Raw genomic sequence first — 22634 nt, forward strand, 5'->3', positions numbered from 1 at the left:
ACAACCCTTAGCATCTTTAGTTTTTTGTCTTCTGGGAGAAAAACGTTTTGCTCCACTGAGCTTATACGATACCCCAGAAATTGTGCTTCTTGGGTTGGATTGAAATTTGATTTCTCCATATTTATGATCCAGCCCAATGCTTCTAGATGACTGTGAGCTCTCTCGAGATCCTCCAACAATTTCTCCCTGGAGGGGGCAAAGAAGAGCAGGTCGTCCAGGTATGGAATTACCGCTACCCCCTGTAAGCGAAGGGGAGCTAGGGCTTCTGCCATGACCTTTGTAAATATTCTCGGGGCCGAGGAAAGGCCAAAGGGGAGGGCTTTGAATTGGAGATGCATGACCTCTTTTGCCATGTTTACCGCCAACCTTAGACATTTTTGGGATTGGGGGGCTATGGGGATATGTAGATAGGCATCTCACAGGTCGATTGATGCCATAAAGCAATCCTTTTGTCAAAAGATTTTTGACCGTGAAGATTGTGTCCATACAGAATTTTTTGTATAGGACCGATCTGTTCAATGGCTTCAGGTTGAGAATGAGTCTGAAACTTCCGGACGGCTTTTTTACCATGAATACATGGGAATAAAACCCTTGATAAAGCTCCCCCTCTGGTACTAGAGTTACAACCCCCTAGTTCAGGGATATGCAATTAGCGGACCTCCAGCTGTTGCAAAACTACAAGTCCCATCATGCCTCTGCCTCTAGGTCTCATGCTTTTGGCTGTCAAAGTCTTGCTATGCCTCATGGGACTTGTGGTTCTGTAACAGCTGGAGGTCCGCTAATTGCATATCCCTGCCCTAGTTCATCAGATCCTTCAAAAGGTTCTTCATTGCTAGGGATTTGACTATATCTATTGGTAGATTTGTCAATAGATACCTCTCTGGGGGAGGGTCCGAGAACTCTATTCTGTAACCTTGAGACAGCATAGAGAGAATATAGTGACGAAAAAACTTTCTGCCTGACTGATTTTTCTTTTTGACAGGGAAAGATTTTTTCTTGTCTGCAGTCCTGTCAAGCACTGCATCTAAATCTGGCCCAAACAATAAATCCCCCTGAAAAGGTACTCCACACAGTTTGTTTTTAGATGCTGTGTCCCCTGGCCAGGTCTTTAACCACAGCGCCCTCCTAACCGAATTAGTAAGGGCCGCGGACCTTGCTGTCATTCTGATAGATTCTGCAGATGCATCTGAAACATAGGCTACAGCAGCTGACAGGGTTGAAAAGGATTTTTTGCTTTGGCGAATCAGCTATTTATATGAGCCTTAAGCTGGTTCAGCCAATACTCCATGTTTCTGGAGACGAAAGTAGTCACCCATGATGGATTGCCAAGCCCTTTTTAACTGCTGATCCATCTTCTTATCCATGGGGTCATTCAGAATCCCCATGTCCTCAAATGCTAGATCAGAAGATCTTGAGACTTGAGAAAAGGCTGCATTAAGTTTTGGAACTTTATTCCATGGAGCTGCTGGATCTTCATCAAAAGGAAACCTTCTTTTGTGTGCTTTAGCAAAGAAAGGTTTCTTTTCAGGATCAGTCCATTCCTTCGTGATTGCCTCAGAAATAACTGAATGGACTGGGAAGGTACGCAACTTGGGCTCACCGAGTCCTGCATACATCCTGTCATGTAAAGATAATTATTTACGCTCCTCCTCTAATCCCAAAGTTGCATGTACAGCTTTTAGGAGGGCATCAACTTGTTCCAAAGACAACTTATATTTTGAAGACACATTTTCCAGCTCATCTTCCTCCTCTTCCGATTCCTGGGAATGTAAGGAGGAAGGACCTTCCTGGTTCAGAGGACTCTCTTCTGCCTCTACTGCAGGAACTAACAGTGAGTCTTGTGAGTATTGTGAAGTAGAGGCTTGTCTCACGGATGGTTTCGTGAGTGAGGATTTAAATGACTTAATTGTAGCATCCAACTCTTTTTTAACAGATGCGATTATGTTGCTGTAAGCGGTAGACGCTTCCTCTTTCACTAATAGGTCAATACATGACTGACAAAGATGCTCACCATAGGTGCACAGTGAGAGATCCTTAAACACTCATGTGCCCAAACAGGCCCCCCGCCACCAGGGGGGGGGGGGAACACTCACACCCCCCTAAGGGAGAAGAGAGCTAGAGAGACCCCAAAGTAAATAAGGGTAGAACCTCAGTTTACCCCTTACCTGGGTCTTGCTGGTGCCAGTGCCTGTTCCACTCGCTGCGGATCCTGCATCCATGCTGAGGCAGCAGCGTGATGCTGGTGGTGAAATGCCGGTTCCGGACTCCACTAGTGCCGCTGCACCGGACCAGAACCAAGCTAATAAGGCACCAGACCTGTTCCTCCCTCAACGCTTTCTGTGGAAATGATGTCTATGCCCTGCGCCTGCTCGTAGGATACCGCCCCTTCCGGTTACCTCACTTCCGGGGGAAATAGCCTGGCTGACCTTCCCAAGATGGCGGCAGCGTTTGGCTGCTTGGACAGGAAAAAACCTTAGTTACACTTACCGGTGACGGTATTTCTACGAGTCTTTCAGGACAGCACTTGGAGAGAGCGCAGCTCCACCCACTTCCCAGGAAACACTGCAGCTATATCTTTAAATTCCGCCCACTTCCACCATGACCTCAGTTGTTAACGAGTACCTCCGGCCATGCTGAAATTAGATAAGCAGAACAAAGCAATAATACATGTTAGCATTTATACATTCACCTTTATAAAAAACCAAGGGAGGGTTATCGGTGCTGTCCTGAAAGACTCGTAGAAATACCGTCACCGGTAAGTGTAACTAAGGTTTTCTCGTCTCGTCTTTCAGGACAGCACTTGGAGATGATAACCGAGTACTTACTCTAGGGTGGCACCACCGCTTGCAGGACTTTCCTGCCAAAAGATTGCTCCGCTGCTGCGAGCAAATCCATTCTGTAATGGCGAGTGAATGTAGAAAAACTCGTCCACGTGGCTGCTTTACAGATATTTTCTGGTGAAGCTCCAGCTCTTTCTGCCCAGGATGTTGCCATTGCCCTTGTAGAATGAGCCACCACTCCCGTGGGAGGTTCCATATCCATGGCCTTGTAAGCCTCATGGATAGCCATACGAAGCCATCTAGCTAAAGTGTTTTTGGAAGCTCCATAGCCTTTCCGAGCTCCCGAGAACAACACAAAGAGAGAATTTGCTTTCCTAAATTCACTAGTGATCTCTAGATAGTGTACTAAACACCTTCTTACATCCAAAGTATGAAAATCTCTCTCTTTTGGACCAGATGGATCTGGACAGAATGTAGGAAGAACTATTTCTTGTGTTCTATGAAAAGCTGATGCTACCTTAGGTAGGAAACCCGGATCTGTCCTTAACACAACCCTATCCTGGAAGATGGTCAAAAAGGGTTCAATAATTGATAAGGCTTGAAGTTCACTGACTCGCCTAGCTGAAGTGACTGCAACCAGCAAAACCAACTTCAACGTCCAATACTTGAGTGAAGTTTCTACAGGTGGTTCAAAGGGTCTTTTAGTCAGACCTCTTAAAACAACTGATAAATCCCATTTGGGAAAAAATTTAAACGGTACAGGCCTAGCCCTGGCTAAGGCCTTAAAAAATCTGATAATATAGGGATCCAGAGATAACCTTCTCTCTAGAAAAACTGAAAGTGCAGCAACCTGAGATTTCAGGGTGCTGGCTGCCAGACCTTTGTCCATCCCGTCCTGTAAAAACTCTAGGACCGACAAAATACTTAAAGGAGGACAATCCTTGGACTCACACCAAAAATTAAAAATTTTCCAGGTTTTAAAATTAATAGCCCTGGTAACTTCTTTCCTGCTACTAAGCAAGGTACTAACTAAACGTCTGGACAAACCCTTACTCTCTAGAATTTGTTCCTCAGTAGCCAAACCGCAAGCTTTAGATGACTTGCGTCTGGATGTAGAAGGGGACCCTGGAACAGCAAGTCCTTCCTGACTGGAAGCAGCCAATGAGCCTCTATTGCTAGGTCCAACAGGGCTGAAAACCATGGCCTCTTGGGCCAATAAGGGGCTACTAAAATTAGAGTTGTCCTTTCCTCCTGCAATTTTCTGAGAACTAGCGGGATCAATTGAACCGGGAGAAAGGCGTAGCACAAGCGGAAGGACCAACGCTGGGCTAACGCATCCAGTCCCTCTGCCTGGTCCAGCCTGTTGAGGGAGAAAAAACGTGGGACCTTTGTGTTGGCTCGAGATGCGAACAAGTCTATTTGGGGAGTTCCCCACCTGTCCACTATTTCCTGAAACACCTCTTGGTTTAGGCTCCATTCGGACTCCAGAACCCTCTGTCTGCTCAAAAAATCCGCCAGATGGTTCAGGTCGCCCTTCAGGTGTACCGCAGACAAGGATGCCACGTTTACTTCTGCCCAATACAGAATTTGCAAGGCCAGATTCAGTAGGCACCTGCTTCTCGTGCCCCCCTGTCTTGAGATATATGCCACTGCCGTGGCATTGTCCGATAGGACTTGGACATGTTGACTCTGGAGAGGCTGACTGAAGGCCCCTAGTCCCATGAAAATGGCTCTCAACTCCCTCCAATTGGAGGATCTCCTGGAATCCTCCCTTGACCAGGATCCCTGGGCCATCTGTCCCTCGAGATGGGCGCCCCACCCCCAGGAACTTGCATCTGTTGTTAGGATCTTTGTCGTGGGGAAGGTCCACAACAGACCCAGACTCAGATTTGCTCGAGTTCTCCACCACCAGAGAGTTTTCTTTTTACCTGAGGTGGGATCAAAACCTGTTTTTCCAGGGATTCCCCGAAAGTCCAGTTTTGGAGGATCGCCAGCTGGAGATCTCTTGCATGGAGACGGGCCCACTGAACTGCTGGAATAGAGGCTGTGAGGAGACCCAGAGTGGACATAGCTGTCCGGACAGTTATTGGGAGATTTGTCTGTACTGCCTTTACTGCTGCTTGTACTTTGACAATTTTTTCCTCCGGAAGGAAGATCTTTTCCTGAACTGAGTCTATGGAATACCCCAGAAAGACTATCACCTGAGAGGGAACCAGGTTTGACTTTTCTTTGTTTAAAATCCAACCCAATTCCTCTAAATGGGACTGAGTCCTCCTCAGGTCTCTGAGCAACCGATCCTCTGATTTGGCAAACAGCAGGAGGTCGTCCGGGTATGGGATCACAGATACTCCCTCCAACCTGAGTGGTGCTAGTGCTTCTGCCACTACCTTTGTGAATATTCTGGGGGAGGAGGAGAGCCCAAAGGGGAGGGCTCTGAATTAAAAATGTTTCACCTCCTTCCCCGTCCTGATCGCCAAGCGAAGGAAGCGTTGTGATGAGGCCTTTATTGGGACATGCAGGTATGCATCCCTCAGATCTATTGAAGCAAGAAAGCATCCTGAAGGGAGAAGCTTCCTTACTGAATAGATGGAGTCCATCCTGAATTTTTTGTAACGGATTGACTTGTTCAGGATTTTTAAGTTCAGAATCAATCTGAACTTTCCTGACGGCTTCCTCACTAAGAACACGTGGGAGTAACACCCCAACCCTTCCTCGTGCTGGGGAACAGAAGTGATAACCCTTTGCTGAAGAAATTCTTCTATTAGTGTCATCATTGCCTGAGATTTCTCCTGATCTTTTGGCAACTGAGTCACATAAAACCGAGACGGTGGATTTTCCGAAAATTCCAGTGCGTAGCCCTCTGCGATCACCTTCAGGACAAACGCACTGGAAGTTGCTACTTCCCACTGTGGGAGAAAGGACTTTTGTTTAACCTCATCTAACCCCTGGTACATTTTGTCGTGTAGCGACAATTGGGCCTTATCTTCCTTAATATTAAGGGTAGCATGAATTGTTTTTAGGAGATCGTCTACCTCCTCTAATGACAATTTGTAACGAAAAGAGGATTTATCTCTATCATCGTCCTCTTCTGCATCAGACCCTGAAACCACACTCTTAGGCTCCTCATCCTCAGACTCACTAGCTACCCCCCCCTGGGAACTAGTGGAAGCCCTAGGGGTAGAATGTGAAACTGGACGTTTTTCTAGGAAGGAACGGAACGATGAAAAAGTCTGTTCCAATTCCTTCCTAAAGGAGGAAAGCATCTCCTTTGGTTGTTCAGAGGGTGCACTGGCAGAGGCTTCCTCTCTAACCAAATCTGCAATGCAGGTTTTGCATAATGGCTTATGCCATGAGCCCTTAAGGGAATTTTTGCAAACAGCACACTTCTTTTTAGGTGGTGGCAATGCATCCTTAAGTTTTTCTTTACATTTCTGCAAAACATTAAAAGACAACAACACTATGCTTACTTTTTGTATCAGAACATTTAGCAAATAAATATGCCACCCACAGCAGTTAACAAAACACCCATTCCCCATCACCACTGTGCAAACACAAACAAGCATTTCTCCCAAAGACATTCACCAGGGATAGTGCTGCAGGCTCCCCTCCCCCTTAAGGGGCAACAGGAGGGACACAGAACCCAGGAGAGTGGAAACCGCTGTTCCTACCTGGGCCAGGCTGGTGCTTGTGGCTCCCGCTTGCCCAAAACCTCCGCTGCTTCAGCTGTCTCCATCACTCCCAGCGTATAGCAGCCGTCCGGTTCTTCCATTTTAAATTTTCCCGGTTAACCTCGTCGCCACGAGGACCGGAAGTGCACCGCCGAGGCCGTCTCCCCTTCTGCGCTCCAGCAGCTGGAACCGGAAGCTGCCGCGCACCGCCGGAAGTTCCGCCCCCCCCCGGAAATGACGTCGCCCGCCATCCGGAACGGCTCCACGTGAACCCGGAACAGGCACCTGACCTGTTCCTTCAGCCCACGCTAGCCGCCTATGGGGGCAGACACCTCCAGCAGCCTTCGCCCTCGCTGGGCCCGAGAAAGGGGAGAGCACCGAAGCATCCCCCACCCGTCAGAGGGGATGCTGGGTCCGCCTGAAATTCAAAATACAACCGACCGCAGGTATGCTTTTTGCCATCTCCACCTGGAGAGAGTACAGCACACCCCTGGTTCCCTGCAGCGCTTCCACCATGACCGGAGGAAACACAACAACTGAGGTCATGGTGGAAGTGGGCGGAATTTAAAGCTATAGCTGCAGTGTTTCCTGGGAAGTGGGTGGAGCTGCGCTCTCTCCAAGTGCTGTCCTGAAAGACGAGACGAGAAAAGATGTCCGCGCCTGTAGCTTGCCAAGGAGCAGTATCCCTGAGCAGTCCTGGCTCACTGCGCACTGATGAGTGAGAAGGAGCCCATGCACGAGGCACTCTCTAACCAGTGAATGGGAGGAGCAGACTCTCTGAGGTAAGAAAAAACAGGTGGAGTAGGGAGACAAAAAAAACTCTCCAAGGAGAGCTCCTAACCCCCACATGTGTTCCCGCTGGAGGAAACACAAAAACTGATAAGTGGAAGGAGCCTCCCTTTTAAGAAGTTTGGTGGAGGTGTGTTTCCTGTCAAATGGGTGGAGCCACGCTCTCAAGGTGCTGTCCTGAAAGACGATAAAGGGAAAAATGTATTCATCAGTCTAGGCCGATATATATTCTTCTACATTTTTTTTGGTAAAAAAAAATGGTGTCTACAAAACTATGGGATAGATTTAGGGACTTTTACTTTTATATTGTTTTTACTGGTTATGGCGGAGATCTTTTTAGCGGGACTGCGACATTGCGGCGGACAAATTACACTTTTTGGGGACCAGTGACATTATTACATTGATCAGTGCTATATAAAAAGGAACTTATCAATGTAAACATGACACTGTCAGGAAAGGGGTAACACTAGGGGATGATCAAGGGGTTAGGTGTGTTCCCTGGGTGTCTTTTAACTGTAAGGGGGATGGGCGACCAGGGAAAATAACAGAGATCGCTGTTCCCGATCACTGGGAACAGAAGATCTCTTGACATCATCTGAAACAATACCTTGTTTACATAGGCAGTTTTCCGTTCTGCCTCTGTACACCGTGATCGCAGGTCGCCAGCGGACATGAAGTCCGCCAGATCCACCTGTTATTTCCTGTGCAAACACTGACGTACACCTATGGCGGTTTGCCAGGGGAGCCAACATGCCGCAGTATAAGGATGGCGGCTGGTCGGCAATCGGTTAAAATTTATTGATAAATCTGTATAATTGTGTTTGGTATACTTCAGGAAGTTGTTTGTAACTGCCCATTTTCATATCAGCGTATAAAATATAATGCGTCGTAATGAAATTCAGAATAGTTCTTTGGACTGATATTGCCGTCACATCTTTCCGCTGGCGAGGAACCCAACAAGAAGAGGACCGGGGCTGCACTATTCAAAACCATTGCACAGAGCAGGTAATTACAGCATGTTTGTTATTTTTTTATTTTGAAACTTTAGAACCACTGTAAACACTAAGAAATTCTTTTTTTTGCAGCGACCCTAGGAAATAAAATGGTGATCCCTACAATTTTTTATGTCACACAGTATTTGGGCAAAAAAAATACTCTTTAATTAATTTAAAAAGAACAAAATTTGATATATATATACAGTACAGACCAAAAGTTTGGACACACCTTCTGATTCAAAGAGTTTTCTTTATTTTCATGACTATGAAAATTGTAAATTCACACTGAAGGCATCAAAACTATGAATTAACACATGTGGAATTATACATAACAAAAAAGTGTGAAACAACTGAAAATATATTTCATATTCTAGGTTCTTCAAAGTAGCCACCTTTTGCAGCAGACACATCTCTAGAACTGGTAAGAGGAGACTGTGTGAATCAGGCCTTCATGGTAGAATATCTGCTAGGAAATCGCTGCTAAAGAAAGGCAACAAGCAGAAGAGACTTGTTTGGGCTAAAGAACACAAGGAATGGACATTAGACCAGTGGAAATCTGTGCTTTGGTCTGATGAGTCCAAACTTGAGTTCCAACCCCTGTGTCTTTGTGCGACGCAGAAAAGGTGAACGAATGGACTCTACATGCCTGGTTCCCACCGTGAAGCATGGAGGAGGAGGTGTGATGGTGTGGGGGTGCTTTTCTGGTGACACTGTTGGGGATTTAATCAAAATTGAAGGCATACTGAACCAGCATGGCTACCACAGCATCTTGCAGTGGCATGCTATTCCATCCGGTTTGCGTTAAGTTGGACCATCATTTATTTTTCAACAGGACAATGACCCCAAACACACCTCCAGGCTGTGTAAGGGCTATTTGACCAAGAAGGAGAGTGATGGGGTGCTGCGCCAGGTGACTACCTCTTGAAGCTCATCAAGAGAATGCCAAGAGTGTGCCAAGCAGTAATCAAAGCAAAAGGTGGCTACTTTGAAGAACCTAGAATATGAAATATATTTTATTTAGTTTTATATTTAGTTTTGATGCCTTCAGTGTGAATCTACAATTTTCATAGTCATGAAAATAAAGAAAACTCTTTGAATGAGAAGGTGTGTCCAAACTTTTGGTCTGTACTGTATATACACACACATACAACCATTTATTTTGTAAAATATGAAAGATGATTTTACAGTGGGTAAATACCTAACATGTCGCACTTTAAAATTGTACACGCATGCAGAATGGCGACAAACGACAATACTTAAAAATCTCCATAGGCGACGCTTTAATTATTTTACAGGTTACCGGTTTAGAGTTACAGAGGAGGACTAGCACTAGAATTATTGCTCTCGCTCTAACGCTCTAACGTTCGTAGCGATACCTCACATGAGTGGTGCGAATACCATTTACATATGTGTGTGCGACCTACGTATGCGTTTGCTTTGGCGCATGAGCACAGAGGGATGGGGGCGATTTAAATTTGTATTTATTTTTTACACATTTCTTTTATTCCTTTTACATAAATAAGGATGACACATTACAGGTTCTCTTTATAGAGAAACCTGGAGTCAAAAAGACCCCAAATCTCTTCTTTACCTTTAACCACTTCAATACCAGGCACTTACACCCCCCTTCCTGCCCAAGGCAATTTTCAGCGCTGTCACATTTTGAATGACAATTGCGTGATCATACTACACTGTACCCAAACAAATGTTTTATCATTTTGTTCCCACAAATAGAGCTTTCCTTTGTTGGTATTTGATCACTGTTGGGGTTTTTATTTTTAGCGCAACAAAAGACCAAAAATTTTGAAAGAAATATTTCGGTTTCTGTTATAAAATTTTGTAAATAAGCAAATTTTCTCCTTCAACGACGGGCACTGATATGGCTGCACTGATGGGCACGGATGAGGCGGCACTGGTATGTGACACGGATGGGCACTGATGGATGGCACTGCTGGGAATTACTGATCTGGCATTATGTATAAATGGTGCCAGTCAGTTCCCATTTGTGGACACCGATTGTCATATATTGGGCATGTGCATGGCATCCCTGGTGGCCATGGGGGACGTACCTGGCCATCCACATGTTGGGGGCTTCCCTGGTGGTACTGGGGGCATCCCTGGTGTTCCAGTGTAGGCATCCACGCGGGGGCTGCGCTGATAAACAATCAGAGCAGACCCCCCCCCCCCTCCTCAGGCAAGCCGCAGATTGGCTCGCCTCTAGTCATGTCTGTCAGACGCGAGTGAGGAAAAGCAGATCAATGGCTCTTCCTTTTTACATTGCGATCAGCCATGATTGGACATGGCTGATCACGTGGTAAAAAGCCTCCGCCTGAGGCTCTTTACCAAGATCGGTTTAGAGGTGTGTCAGATTGACACACCACACCATTGATCGCCGCAAAATGCACCCCCCCCAAAGGCGCATGGCGGCAGTTATCCTGCTGGACGTCACATGACACCCAGTCAGGATAACTGAACCACTTCCCGGCCGTCATTCTGCTATAGGCCAGGCAGGAAGTCGTTAAAGGCAAAAGATAAAAAAACAAAACAAAAAAAAAAAAAAGCATTTTTTTACCCTGGACCCGAAATCATGACGTCACTCCAGTCCTCCAAGGCCATAGAGGCAATCAAAGATGATATGTGTCTTTGTTCTCCTCTGTGACCAGCTGGCAGCACCATTGGATCGTTTCTTGGGCGCGTCGGTAAGAACTGAAAGTCCAAGAAACAACAGGGGGGGGGGGTCACATTTAACCCTTTATTTGGTGGCTAGCAGGGGTTAAAAGTGTCCCGCTAGCAGACAAATACCGTCGCTAAAACAACGGTAAAGCCCCGTCAATGCCCCCTCCAGTGTGAAAGCAGCCTTACGGTTGGCAAGTGGATAGTTTAAACACATGGTTGACGCGCAAAACTAGCAGAATTCAAGCTAAATAGGCCTGCAGTACCTCATTTGGCCTGAGGTACGGGGGCGCATGAGTCGAAAAAAGCCAAACATTGGCCTGAAGTACCTCATTTGGCCTGAGGTACGGGGGCGCAGGAAACAAGCCAAAGTGTCCTTGGGTCTTTTCGGACGTTTTCGGCACCCACCCCCACCTCAGGCCACATTCGGTATTGGATCCCATTGAAGTCAACGCGGAGCAAATTATTTTTGTTTCCATTGACTTCTATGGGAAAACTTGCTTTGATATGCGAGTACTTTGGATTACGAGCATACTCCTGAAACGGATTATACTCGTAATCCGAGGTTCAACTGTATGTGCTTTTTCACAGTTCATCCCACCCTTTTGGGTTTTCAGTGATTTATATATACTTCACTTTTCATGTTTTAGCGCTGCATACATTCTCCCACTTACTTTTGAATAATAATCGGATGAATTGTCATGATCGGCTCTCGAAAAGCTCTGTACCAACAATCCAATTATCGTACAATTCTTCCTCGGACTACCGTTTTTGTACTATATTCGGATCATGTGTACGGGCCATTAGGCTAGGTTCACACATATGCGGGTCGAGAACTGATACATAAAACCCCAGTTCCCTAACCGCAGACGTGCAGGAGTGTCATTAATTATTATTGGCACTCACACGCATCTAAAAACACAGCGTATGCGGTTCCCTGTGGCTGCCCTGCGGGTGCGTTTTTGAAAATGGGCTGTGGGGAAAGAGTCCCCAACCCTTTCTATTGAATGGGCTGCTGTGCCTGCGCAAACGCATAAAACGCAGAGTTGCGAACCAAGCCTAAGCCTCTGTTCACACTAGAACGTTTTTTTACCTGCATTTCCGGTGGTGTGGACGGGAACTTAAAGCGGAGCTCCACCCTAAAGTGGAACTCACGCTGATCGGAACCCTCCCCCCCTCCGGTGTCACATTTGACACCTTTCAGGGGGGAGGGGGGTGCAGATACCTGTCTAAAGACAGGTATTTGCACCCACTTCCGGCCACACGTCTCGGGCAAACGACTGGTTTTTCCAGACTTCCCGTCTGTGCCCCGTTGAGTGCTGGGAACACTCGGCTCCCAGCACACAGCGTGTGAGCCAATCGGCGGGCGCAGCGCGACTCGCGCATGCGCCGTAGGGAACCGGGTAGTGAAGCCGGAGCGCTTCACATCCTGGTTCCCTCACTGAGGATGGCGGGGGGAGCAGCAGAGAGACGAGCGATCGCTTGTCCTCTGCTGCGGACGGCGCTGGACTCCAGGACAGGTAAGTGTGCCAATATTAAAAGTCAGCAGCTGCAGTATTTGTAGCTGCTGGCTTTTAATATTTGTTTTTACTGGCACATCCGCTTTAAATCCAGCCTCCTCATACATACAATCCCATTGTGACAGTCCTTTCATTTAAATAGGCTGCCAAACGCATGGGAGAAAGCAAAAAGAAGCGCAAGCACAACTTTTTCAAATCGCACACCAAACCGCATTTTACAGCGGTTGACATGCGACCTTGTTGGCTGCAACTGGTGCATTTTGGGAGCCATTATAAATGAATGGTACCAGGTGTGTCTCTCAAGGACAGTGTGATCACGTGTGGTCCAGGGAACGCATCCCAGTATGAACTGGCCCATCACTATTTAGTAAGCTGTACAATGTCACATATAGGAAGGCAGGAGGAAAGGGACAAAAATACACTTTTATAAATACACAGAAGTGAGGTGCTCAGCTATCATCAGACCGAATGTAAAGTATGACACTGATATGACAGAGGAAGAAATCCCTGACCTGAAACACGCCTGTAGACACAGCTCTGACCGACAACACGCCACATAACTGAAATCTAAGGACTGACTCCACCACTCTTGTCGCACAGGAGACCACCATTTCCTGTCGCGGCCTTCTGATGAACTTCCTATGATAGGAAGCTACAAAGACACCATATTGGTATCTGGTTGCCATGAGTGGAGCGGCTGTTCAAGGTAACAGTCTCAGTTGTGGTGCGCTCACCTCAGGCGCCCAATAGGAACCCCTAATAGGGTTGTGGGTGGAGATTTAGTAAAATGTTTCTTATCGTCCATAGGCTTTGAAGAGAAGTGACGGGAATCTATTCACTACGTTGTCGTCAGAACGAGTTTGAAGGAAAGCAGACACTTCCGCACACAATTACTTCCTGACGAGTCACGCGCCTTCTCCTAGAGAACCAGAGCGGCCGCACTTCCTGTTCCACGGGTGTCAGGGGCGCTTGGTGATTGGTTGGTTTGCTAGCTACGCCCACCCTGCCCCAACGCTGCCATTTCTAGTTCCTTCTAGGGAGTCGGCGGTGTTGTGCTCGTGTGTGTGTAGAAGCCATGGACCCGCGGAAAGTACACGACTTGAAAGAGTTTGTCAACCTGTGTAAGAGCAACCCTGCTATCCTGCATCGGCCGCAGCTGAAGTTCTTCACAGAATGGCTACTAAGGTGACTGGACATTTCTCTGCATTTTCCCCAATAGCGACGCTTCTCAGCTAATCGCACGTTTTCTCGCATTTGCAGACCGTTTCAGGATTCAAGTAGAAGTAAAGGCAAAACTTTGGATAGAATAAGGGCGGGTTCTAAGCACTGTCAGTTTTTTTTTCTTTATTGCTATCTGTGTCCTTTTGTGGAGATTCCCCTTCTTTTCCTGTCTCATAGCCAAAACAGGAAGTCAGAGGAAATCCCTCCAAAGTGAGATAATGCCTGATAAGGATGAGCTCAGGCGTGTTCGCAAAGCCCGCCAGGAAGTCGGCGCTAATCACAGGCAGTGAGACATTTCCCGATCTCTGCAGCTGCCCATCAGGACAATGTCTCAACGCTTGTGATTAGCGCCGTGCCGACTTCCTGGTGGGCTCTGCACGTGGGGTTTGCGAACACGCTGGAGCTCATCCTTAACCACTTGCCAACCTTTGGCCGTTATACCACCACAAAGCCGAGGACTTGTATATCTGAATAATGCCTACAGGTAATCTTTCAGATATCAGCATTTTCAGCCGGCGATTCCCTACATCATAAGAACAATTGTAGCGGCTGTTCCACCGCTTGATCATTCTTGAGAAAAGGGAAACTGCCACTTTAGGTGAGTGCAATCAGTGTCCTCTCAGAAGCGTGGGTGCAGGCAATGCATGGAGAAAAAGATTGGACAGCTGCACTTCCCCGAAATTCTTAAAATTTTGCCTTTAATGGTAAAAAAACGGAAACAGCACTACAAGTCACAGCAGACAGTGGGGTGGATAGTTGACGCGTTTCGCACTGGGGTATCAGCGCTTAGTCATAGCTAAAATAGAAATTGTACACAACTCAAATATATACACACCTTTAGGTGTGTATATATTTGAGTTGTGTACCATTTCTGTTTTAGCTATGACTAAGCGATGATACCCCATTGCGAAACGCGTCAGCTATCCACCCCACTGTCTGCTGTGACTTGTAGTGCTGTTTCCGTTTTTTACCATTAAAGGCAACATTTTAAGAATTTCGTGGAAGTGCGGCTGTCCAATCTTTTTCTCCAGTCTTTGCTTGATCATTCTTGTGGGCGGCGAGAGGGGACACCCCCTCCGGTGCCTCTACCGACTCACCTGTGCGATCGGTGACGGGATCCGCTGGCCCCGGATGTTGATCATAGAGATTTCCAGCACACCAGATGGTCGCCGAAGTTTCTATGAATGCCTGAGGCCGGGCGCGATGTTATGACGTCTCGCACTCGGTCTCTGCATTCAAAAAACCGACATCACTTCGTCTGTGAAGCAGTGATTGTTTTTATGCTTCCCAGCCTAGAGGCGAGATTTGGGGTCTTTTTGACCCCATATCTCACTCCAAAGAGGTCCTGTCATGCAATATTTCTATTACATGGGATGTTTACATTCCTTGTAATAGGAATAAAAGTGATTACATTTTTTATTTTATTTTTTAAGTGTCAAAATGATAAAAAAATACAATTACATAATCCTTTTTTATTTATTTTTTTAAGTAAAATTAACAATTCATTATTATTATTTTTTTAAAGTGCCAATGTCCCCGTGTGCTCGAACGCATACGTAAGTCCAGACCACATATGAAAACGGTTTTCCAGAGAAAAAAAAACGTGTTTGAAAAATTGCTGCGCAAATGCCATGTGAGATAAAAAGTTGCAATGACCGCTATTGTATTCTCTAGGGCAGGGGTGGCCCGGGGGCCATATGTGGCCCGCGGAGCCCTCTGATGTGGCCCGCGACATCCTTCTCTGGAATGGCGGGTTGGCAAGCCCAGATCGCAGGTTGCCGACCCGCCATACTGCAGCATCACTGTTGTGAACAATGCTGGTGGTAGAGGAAGAAAGTGGCTGCAGGGCAGAGCCCCATAAGCCGATGCTTCCTCTACACGCAGTGGTCATCAACCCTGTCCTGCAGGGCCCACTAACAGGCCAGGTTTGCAAGATAACAGAAATACATCACAGGTGATATCATTTTCTGCTCAGTGATTGCAGTATTCTAGTCTGCATCTCCCCAAAGTATTACATAAAACCTGGCCTGTTAGTGGGGCCTGCAGGACAGGGTTGATGACCACTGCTCTACAGCACCAGCTTTTGCCACAGGCAGAGTCTATGGCAAAGTTCAGCTAACCTGCAGGATAGACACAGGAGCACTACGCTGCACCCGCGGTGTGGGTAAACCGCAGCACATCAGTGTGAAAGCAGTTTTAGGCCCTTTTCACAGGATCGGCCCGACCAAATGGGACCCTCAATTCACCTCTATAGAGCGAAAGATGTCCGTTTACGCCCAACTACCTCCAATCCGAAAAACAGAAGGGAATTTGTCCACTTCCATCTGGGTGGATCGGAGGGCCTATAGAGTAGCCGTGACCCTTCAGCCTCCCACTCAGCTCATTGTGGCCCGTGACTGGTTACCAAGTTTCTTAAGTGGCCCTCATTCTTCAAAAGGCGGGGCACCCCTGCTCTAGGGTCTCTGCTTTAAAAAAAAAAAAAAAACATATATAGTGATTGGGGGTTCTATGTAGTTTTCTAGCAAAAATTGGTGATTTTTACATGTAGGAGAGAAATGTCAGAATTGGCCTGGTTGTTAAGTGCCTGATTGTCATCAGAACTAGTGTCCCCATTGTAGTGGGGTGTCGGCACCTGTGACAAGGCAAGTAATTTGTACCCCCTAATCCATGAACCTTTAGTACTTCCTGAGTCCGGTGTGCGGCGATGAGTGTAAGGGCTGAAGGAGCATAGAGGTACTCATGTAGTGATGAAGGTAGACATTTCCCCATCTGCCACTTAGCCCATGGCTGGAATCGGAAGACTCCTGGGCTGTCATCTCAGCTCTACCTTCTTTCCAGGTTTTTTTTTTTAGCTGCTTGAGCAGCCACCTGTTAGTGTGTAGGAGAGTTCACCCACACCCCCGCCCACCACCTCCTCGGCCCACACAAGGAGATACTGTACAGAGAGTCCCTGCTAGCTGACAACCTCAAAATGCTGTGTTCGGGACACTAGAGGGACACTGCAGTCGGGGGAGAAATCGAAAATTGCAGACTTTGCCAGCACCATGACACAGATGGTTGCAGAGATGGGGGTGAACACAAGCACCCCCCTGGCATTGCCCTTGCATTAGGGTGTGCCCAGGCACACCCCCGCACATGTCTATGGTGAGCCCGCTCTCTGTCATGCAGTGTTACTCACACTGGATGCAAAGAGTGTGCTCACGCTTGGTGACACTGCAAGTCCGCAATGACATCCTATGCCTCTAAATGTTGCACCCTGGGCGACCGCACCACCTGCCCCACCCCCCAATGCTAAGCCACTGCCCCATTGGAAGATTTGCCCCCTTGTTCTGGGGACAACCCAAAACTTGAGATTTCCTTTTACTTAGGTTTTTTAATTATAACGGTAAACATGACATAGAAAGAGGAGGAATCTTCCCAATGGGGGCACTGGCAGCAAAAAAAACTGACAGTGGTTCTATTCCCTCCACAATAATGTTGCAATAGGTACTCTACGGAGTCTCAGCGTTGATTGGATAGATTGATAGCAGCACAGCCGTTTGCTCTCGCTGCTGTCAATCAAATTCAATGATGATGCGGGACTAAGTCATACACTCTGTGTCTATGGACGCCGAGTTTATGACAGGGAGCGTGCCTGCACGGTAACCCCCTCGGGAGAGAGCTTCCCAGAGGGGGTTAGCTATTGCGGGAGGAGCCCAGACAGCCGCCGTGGGACCCCAGAACAGGAGGATCATTCTGTGCAAAACGAACTGCACAGTGGAGGTAAGTATGACAAGTTTGTAAAGGTTTATTTCTCTTGTGTTCAAGGACGGACACAGCAGCATATTCTTGACAGTAGGGTATTGGCCTTCTATCAGGAGAGGACTAGGCAGAAACATGTTAATGTGTTAATACAACTTTAAAACTGTACAGTACCACCCAGGAGGCGGTCCCTCTGGGTACAACTAGCATGCAGCAGCTCAGTTTTTTGTTCCTAGCATAGGAGAAGGACCTGGCTCCCTGTGGGCCCTTTGGTCTTGGAGATTTTTTTTTTTCTTCTGCTATGATCCTGAGATATACTATGAACTACCGACTGGGCGACAGGCTGGATGTCCTAGATCCTTAGTCACCCCAGTTTCGGCCATTGAGCGTGTGCAGGCCTTTAGCTACGCAATGGGTCGGCCACAACAGGCTCCGGGTGGCCAGGGGTGAACTACGCGCTTCGGGGCACACATATGACCAGGCTAATTACTGTGTGTCATGTGTGCGTGGCCGACGGCTACCCCCGTACTGCTCGGGTGGTGGATCTGTTGGATGCTTCCAGCACTCCACACAGGACTGGTAAGTAGCACTCTCGGTTGGAACGGCTGGACATTCGCAGGGAGGTCGACTTTTTTTTTTTTTTTTCCCCCCACCTTTCCTTTCTTCTCTCCCTCCCTTACCTCCTCCTTATGCTCTTTGAGTTAGGCCTTTGCGTCCGCTGTGGGTCCGCTTTCCTGGGGGTGCTGTCTGGTTGTCATGGGGGGGCCTCAGTTTTTGGGCATCCGCAGGGGGTGTTCGCTGCCTGTGTTTTTACTGTTTGCCTTGTTTACATGTGTTCGGCCGCTGCTTATTGCTGTGTTTTTTCTCATCGGCGGCCATTTTCCTGTAGCCCGCATGCTCTATGCTGTTTTTCACAGCGGCGGCCATTTTCTTGTAGCCTGCGCTCTTCTTCTTTTTTTTTCCCTAGAGAGCGGTTGTCCGGCAGCCATTTTGATGTGGGTTTTGGCCTCTAGCTGTGTTTTTAGGTAACTGACCGGCGCAAACAGCCTGAGCCACACCTCAGGAAGACAGTGACACGTGCGGTTGTTTAAGGAGAGCTCCTCTGTCGGGACAGCAGTGGTACAGTGCCTGCTTGGGTGGTGAGTCCTCTGGGGGGGCCCCTCGGCATCTGGAGCAGCTATGAGGGTGGGCTCTGTGCCTTGGCTTGCGTCCCTAAGGGGATCAGGCGCGTGGGTCAGCATGGCATCGGAAGCTGATGCTTATTCCCTAGACATACCTGTGTTAGAAACTAGTGCCCCGGCACCTGCTGTTTCTGTGGAGGCTGTCGGCAGTCCTGTAGGCTTTTGTTGCCAGGGTGGCAGTGGTGTGCGGGGGGAAAAAGGGGGGTAAAAAAATTCCCCCTCCCCCACCATCTTCCAGGGATGTCTCTGACTCATATTCGGGCCCAGCTACTGCTCCCGGCCTGGGTTCTGATGTATCAGAAGACGCGGACTACGACCATTCGGACAGTGAGGATGATTCCGGGTCAGCGCATGATGGGGCACTTGTTGGAGCGTTTCTACGGGCATTTTGTCGCTTTAATCTGTTCTGTGAAATAGAATATTCACCCAGGAAGAAGATAAAAAAAATATACAAACATAGCAACAAATGATGAAAGAGATGAGCATTTTTCCTATTGGCTAAAATAAAAAAACATCAAAGTTCAAAAACATCGGACAACGCTGTATGCAAACGCGCGAATACGTGTTAATACGCCGGAAAAAACGACCGATTTACGCTACGTTCAGGTGTGAATGCGGCCTTAACCTCTTGACCACCGCCCCATGTCAAAAAGACGTCCTTTTTAAAGTTGAATATCTCGATAACGGCAGCAGCTGCTGCCACAACCGAGATATTCATCTTTTCAGGGGGCGGTGGTGTACACGATAACGGCGGTCTCCGCGGCGGATTCGCCGCGAGATCGCTGTTATCGGTGGCGGGAGAGGGGCCTCCCGCCGCGCCCTCCGCCGCTTACCGGAGCCGTCGGTAGCGGCGGAGGGGATCGGATGTGTCCGGCAGCTGAGCGGGGACGGGACTGAAGGAGAAATCTCCTTCACCCGTCCTCATAGCTCTGCTGGGCGGAAGTGACGTCAAAACGTCAGTCCCGCCCAGCCTCTTAAAGAAACATTTTTTTTTTTTTGTCATTTGAAAAAATGACTTTTTTTTTTTATTTTATTTTTTTTGCATTTAAGTCTAATTATGAGATCTGAGGTCTTTTTGACCCCAGATCTCATATTTAAGAGGACCTGTCATGCTTTTTTCTATTACAAGGGATGTTTACATTCCTTGTAATAGGAATAAAAGTGATCAATTTTTTTTATTTTTTTATTTCAGTGTAAAAAATTATAAAACTAAATAAAAATAAATAAGAAAACCAAAAAAATTTTTTTTAAAGCGCCCCGTCCCGACGAGCTCGCGCGCAGAAGCAAACGCATACGCGAGTAGCGCCCGCATATGAAAACGGTATTCAAACCACACAAGTGAGGTATCGCCGCGATCGTTAGAGTGAGAGCAATAATTCTAGCCCTAGACCTACTCTGCAACTCAAAAAATGCAACCTGTAGAATTTTTTAAACGTCGCCTATCGAGATTTTTAAGGGTAAAAGTTTGACGCCATGCCACGAGCGGGCGCAATTTTTAAGCGTGACATGTTGGGTATCATTTTACTCGGCGTAACATTATCTTGCAATATATAAAAAAATTGGGCAAAATGTATTGTTGTCTTATTTTTTAATTCAAAAAAGTGATTTTTATCCAAAAAAAGTGCGCTTGTAAGACCGCTGCGCAAATACGGTGTGACAAAAAGTATTGCAATGACTGCCATTTTATTCCCTAGGATGTCTGCTAAAAAAAAATATATAATGTTTGGGGGTTCTGATTAATTTTCTAGCAAAAAAATTGTGATTTTCACATGAAGGAGAGAAGTGCCAGAATTAACCCGGTGGGCAAGTGGTTAAAGGGTCACTAAAGGAATTTTTTTTATTTTATTTTTTTAAGCTAAATGGCTTCCTTTACCTTACTGCAGTCCTGGTTTCATGTCCTCATTGTTCGTTTTTGCTCTGATGTTGCTATAATTCTGCTCTGTTCTGGACACTTCTTGGTTGTCTGTTTCCTTTGGACCACAGTACTGGGAGCTTCTAGTTTCGTTTTCAAAACCCTCACTTCTCTATGGCTCTAAACATGCACACAGGCAGGATAACATGCAAAAACTAAACTGAAACTATACCCTGTAAACAGTCATTTGAGCAAAAAAAATGTTTCCTTTACAACTCCTTTTAAGGGTGAGAGGCTTTTTGGAGCCTCGCTGAATGACATCATCAAGGATGTCACGTAAGGTAAGAGTACTCTGCTTCCGCATTCCAGGAAGGGTAAGGAGCCACGTCGTAGGCATGGGCCCTCCTTCTTTGCTCATACGCGTTTTTTCCGTCTGCCTGGAGCTGCAGGTAAGAGCTCCCAGACCCATATAGCACCTGCTGAGGGACAAAAGCTCCCTTGGTTTCGCAAGCCTGCGAACAAACCTGCGACTGCATGAAGGTCTGCCCCCGCCCGACAATTTTGTGGAGGGTCGTCTTTGCACTTTCGTGGCTCAGTGGTCTTCACTGCTCTCCGACTGATGGGTTTGCGAAGTAGTTTCCTCAGGGTACAAGATGTTTTTTTCTCTTGCCCTCCAAACAGATTTTTTTCCCTCAAACCTTAAACTTCCTCCGACTCGTCGGGTGGCCCTGTTTGGGGCGGTACAGGATCTGCTGGCGCGCGGGGTGATGGTACTTGTGCCATTGCTGGAAAGGTTTAAGGGGTTTTATTCAAACCTGTTTGTAGTCCCAAAGAAGGAGGGGGTCCAAACAATTCTGCATCTCAAGGCTCTGAACTGCTTTGTGAAAGTTCAGGATGGAATCGGTGCGCTCTGTAGTCGCGGCACTCCATCTGGGGGATTTTCTGGCATCCTTGGACATCGGACGCATACTTGCATGTCCCCATATTTGTCAGACATCGGAGGTTTCTGTGTTTTGCGGTTGGGTACGACCACAACCAATTTGTGGCTTTCCCTTTTTGGCCTGGCATCGGCACCATGGGTTTTCACCAAGGTGCTCGCCCCAATTCTGGCTTTGCTGAGACGGCAAGGTAGCGCTATAGTGGGTAACCTGGACGACCTTCTCTTGAGATGTGCTTCAAGTTTGGAATTAGAGGTGGATGTGGCGATTGCCACTCAGACCCTTCAAGATTTTGGTTGGGTTCTGAACCTCCAGAAGTCGGTGTTTGGTGCCGGCTCAGCGCCTGGAATACCTGGGCTTGGTTGTAGATTCCTTGGGAGGCGAGCGTTTTTCTCCCCTCAGGCGGCGGTGAAGCTGCTGGCATCCCGCAGATGGTCGTCACTGCGTTGTTGCATGCAAGTCCTTGGCCTCATGGTAGCCTCCTTCGAGGCAGTACCGTATTCTCAATTTCGTCACCCGTGCCTTACAGAACGAGATGGGACAAGTCTCTCGTCCCTGGATTATCAGATCCGAGTGGACCATCTAGTCAGGACTTCCCTGTTCTGGTGGCTGAGATCTCCAGCCCTTCAGTCCGTAAACTCGTTCCTTCCCTTTCACTGGACGGTGATCACGACGGACGCCAGCCTGAACGGTTGGGGGGGTGTTTGGAGTGTCCAGTCGGCACAGGGTCGCTAGACGCAGGAAGAATCCCGCCTACCGATCAATGTGCTAGAGCTTTAGGCGATCGGACATTGCCTCTCCACGTGGTCTCAGACTTCAGGGGTGTCCAGTCAGGATCCAGTCGGACAACGCCACGGCGGTGGCATATGTCAACCATCAAGGGGGGGCCAGAAGCTCGGCTGCTGCCTTGGCGGTTGCTCACATTCTGCCATAGGCGTGCCGTCTGTCTGCCGTATACATTCCGGGTGTAGAAAACTGGCAAGCGGACTACCTAAGTCGCCAGATGCTGGACCAAGGATAGTGGTTGCTACACCCGGATGTGTTTCTACCCATTTGCAAAAGATGGGACACGCCAGACGTGTGTGTGTGTGTGTGTGTATATGTGTGTGTATATGTGTGTGTATATATATATATATATGTGTATATATATATATATATATATATATATAACTACCCCTCTTAAGGGATAATGACAAATACCACACCAAATAATAATAAAGTAATTATGGTTAGTGTCCAAATGTGATACTGTTGAAATGTCCAATTCACATGGTGA

At 47.4% G+C, this 22634-nt stretch overlaps 2 protein-coding genes across 3 annotated transcripts in view; one reads left to right on the forward strand and one right to left on the reverse strand.

The window, feature by feature from the left end:
• Nucleotides 1–13218, reverse strand: part of XPNPEP3 (X-prolyl aminopeptidase 3) — a 255076-nt gene extending 241858 nt beyond the window's left edge. For both annotated transcript variants that reach the window (XM_040359658.1, XM_040359657.1), the window contains exon 1: nucleotides 12938–13218. In XM_040359658.1, coding sequence (XP_040215592.1) covers nucleotides 12938–12983 — 46 coding nt within the window. In that variant the 5' untranslated portion in view covers nucleotides 12984–13218. The remainder of the gene's footprint in view (nucleotides 1–12937) is intronic.
• Nucleotides 13219–13385: 167 nt separating this feature from the next.
• ST13 (ST13 Hsp70 interacting protein) overlaps nucleotides 13386–22634 on the forward strand; it is an 88211-nt gene continuing 78962 nt past the window's right edge. Inside the window, exon 1 of the mRNA XM_040359659.1 lies at nucleotides 13386–13610. Coding sequence (XP_040215593.1) covers nucleotides 13501–13610 — 110 coding nt within the window. The 5' untranslated portion in view covers nucleotides 13386–13500. The remainder of the gene's footprint in view (nucleotides 13611–22634) is intronic.

This window comes from Rana temporaria, chromosome 7 (assembly GCF_905171775.1).
Source record: "Rana temporaria chromosome 7, aRanTem1.1, whole genome shotgun sequence".
Taxonomy (NCBI): domain Eukaryota; kingdom Metazoa; phylum Chordata; class Amphibia; order Anura; family Ranidae; genus Rana; species Rana temporaria.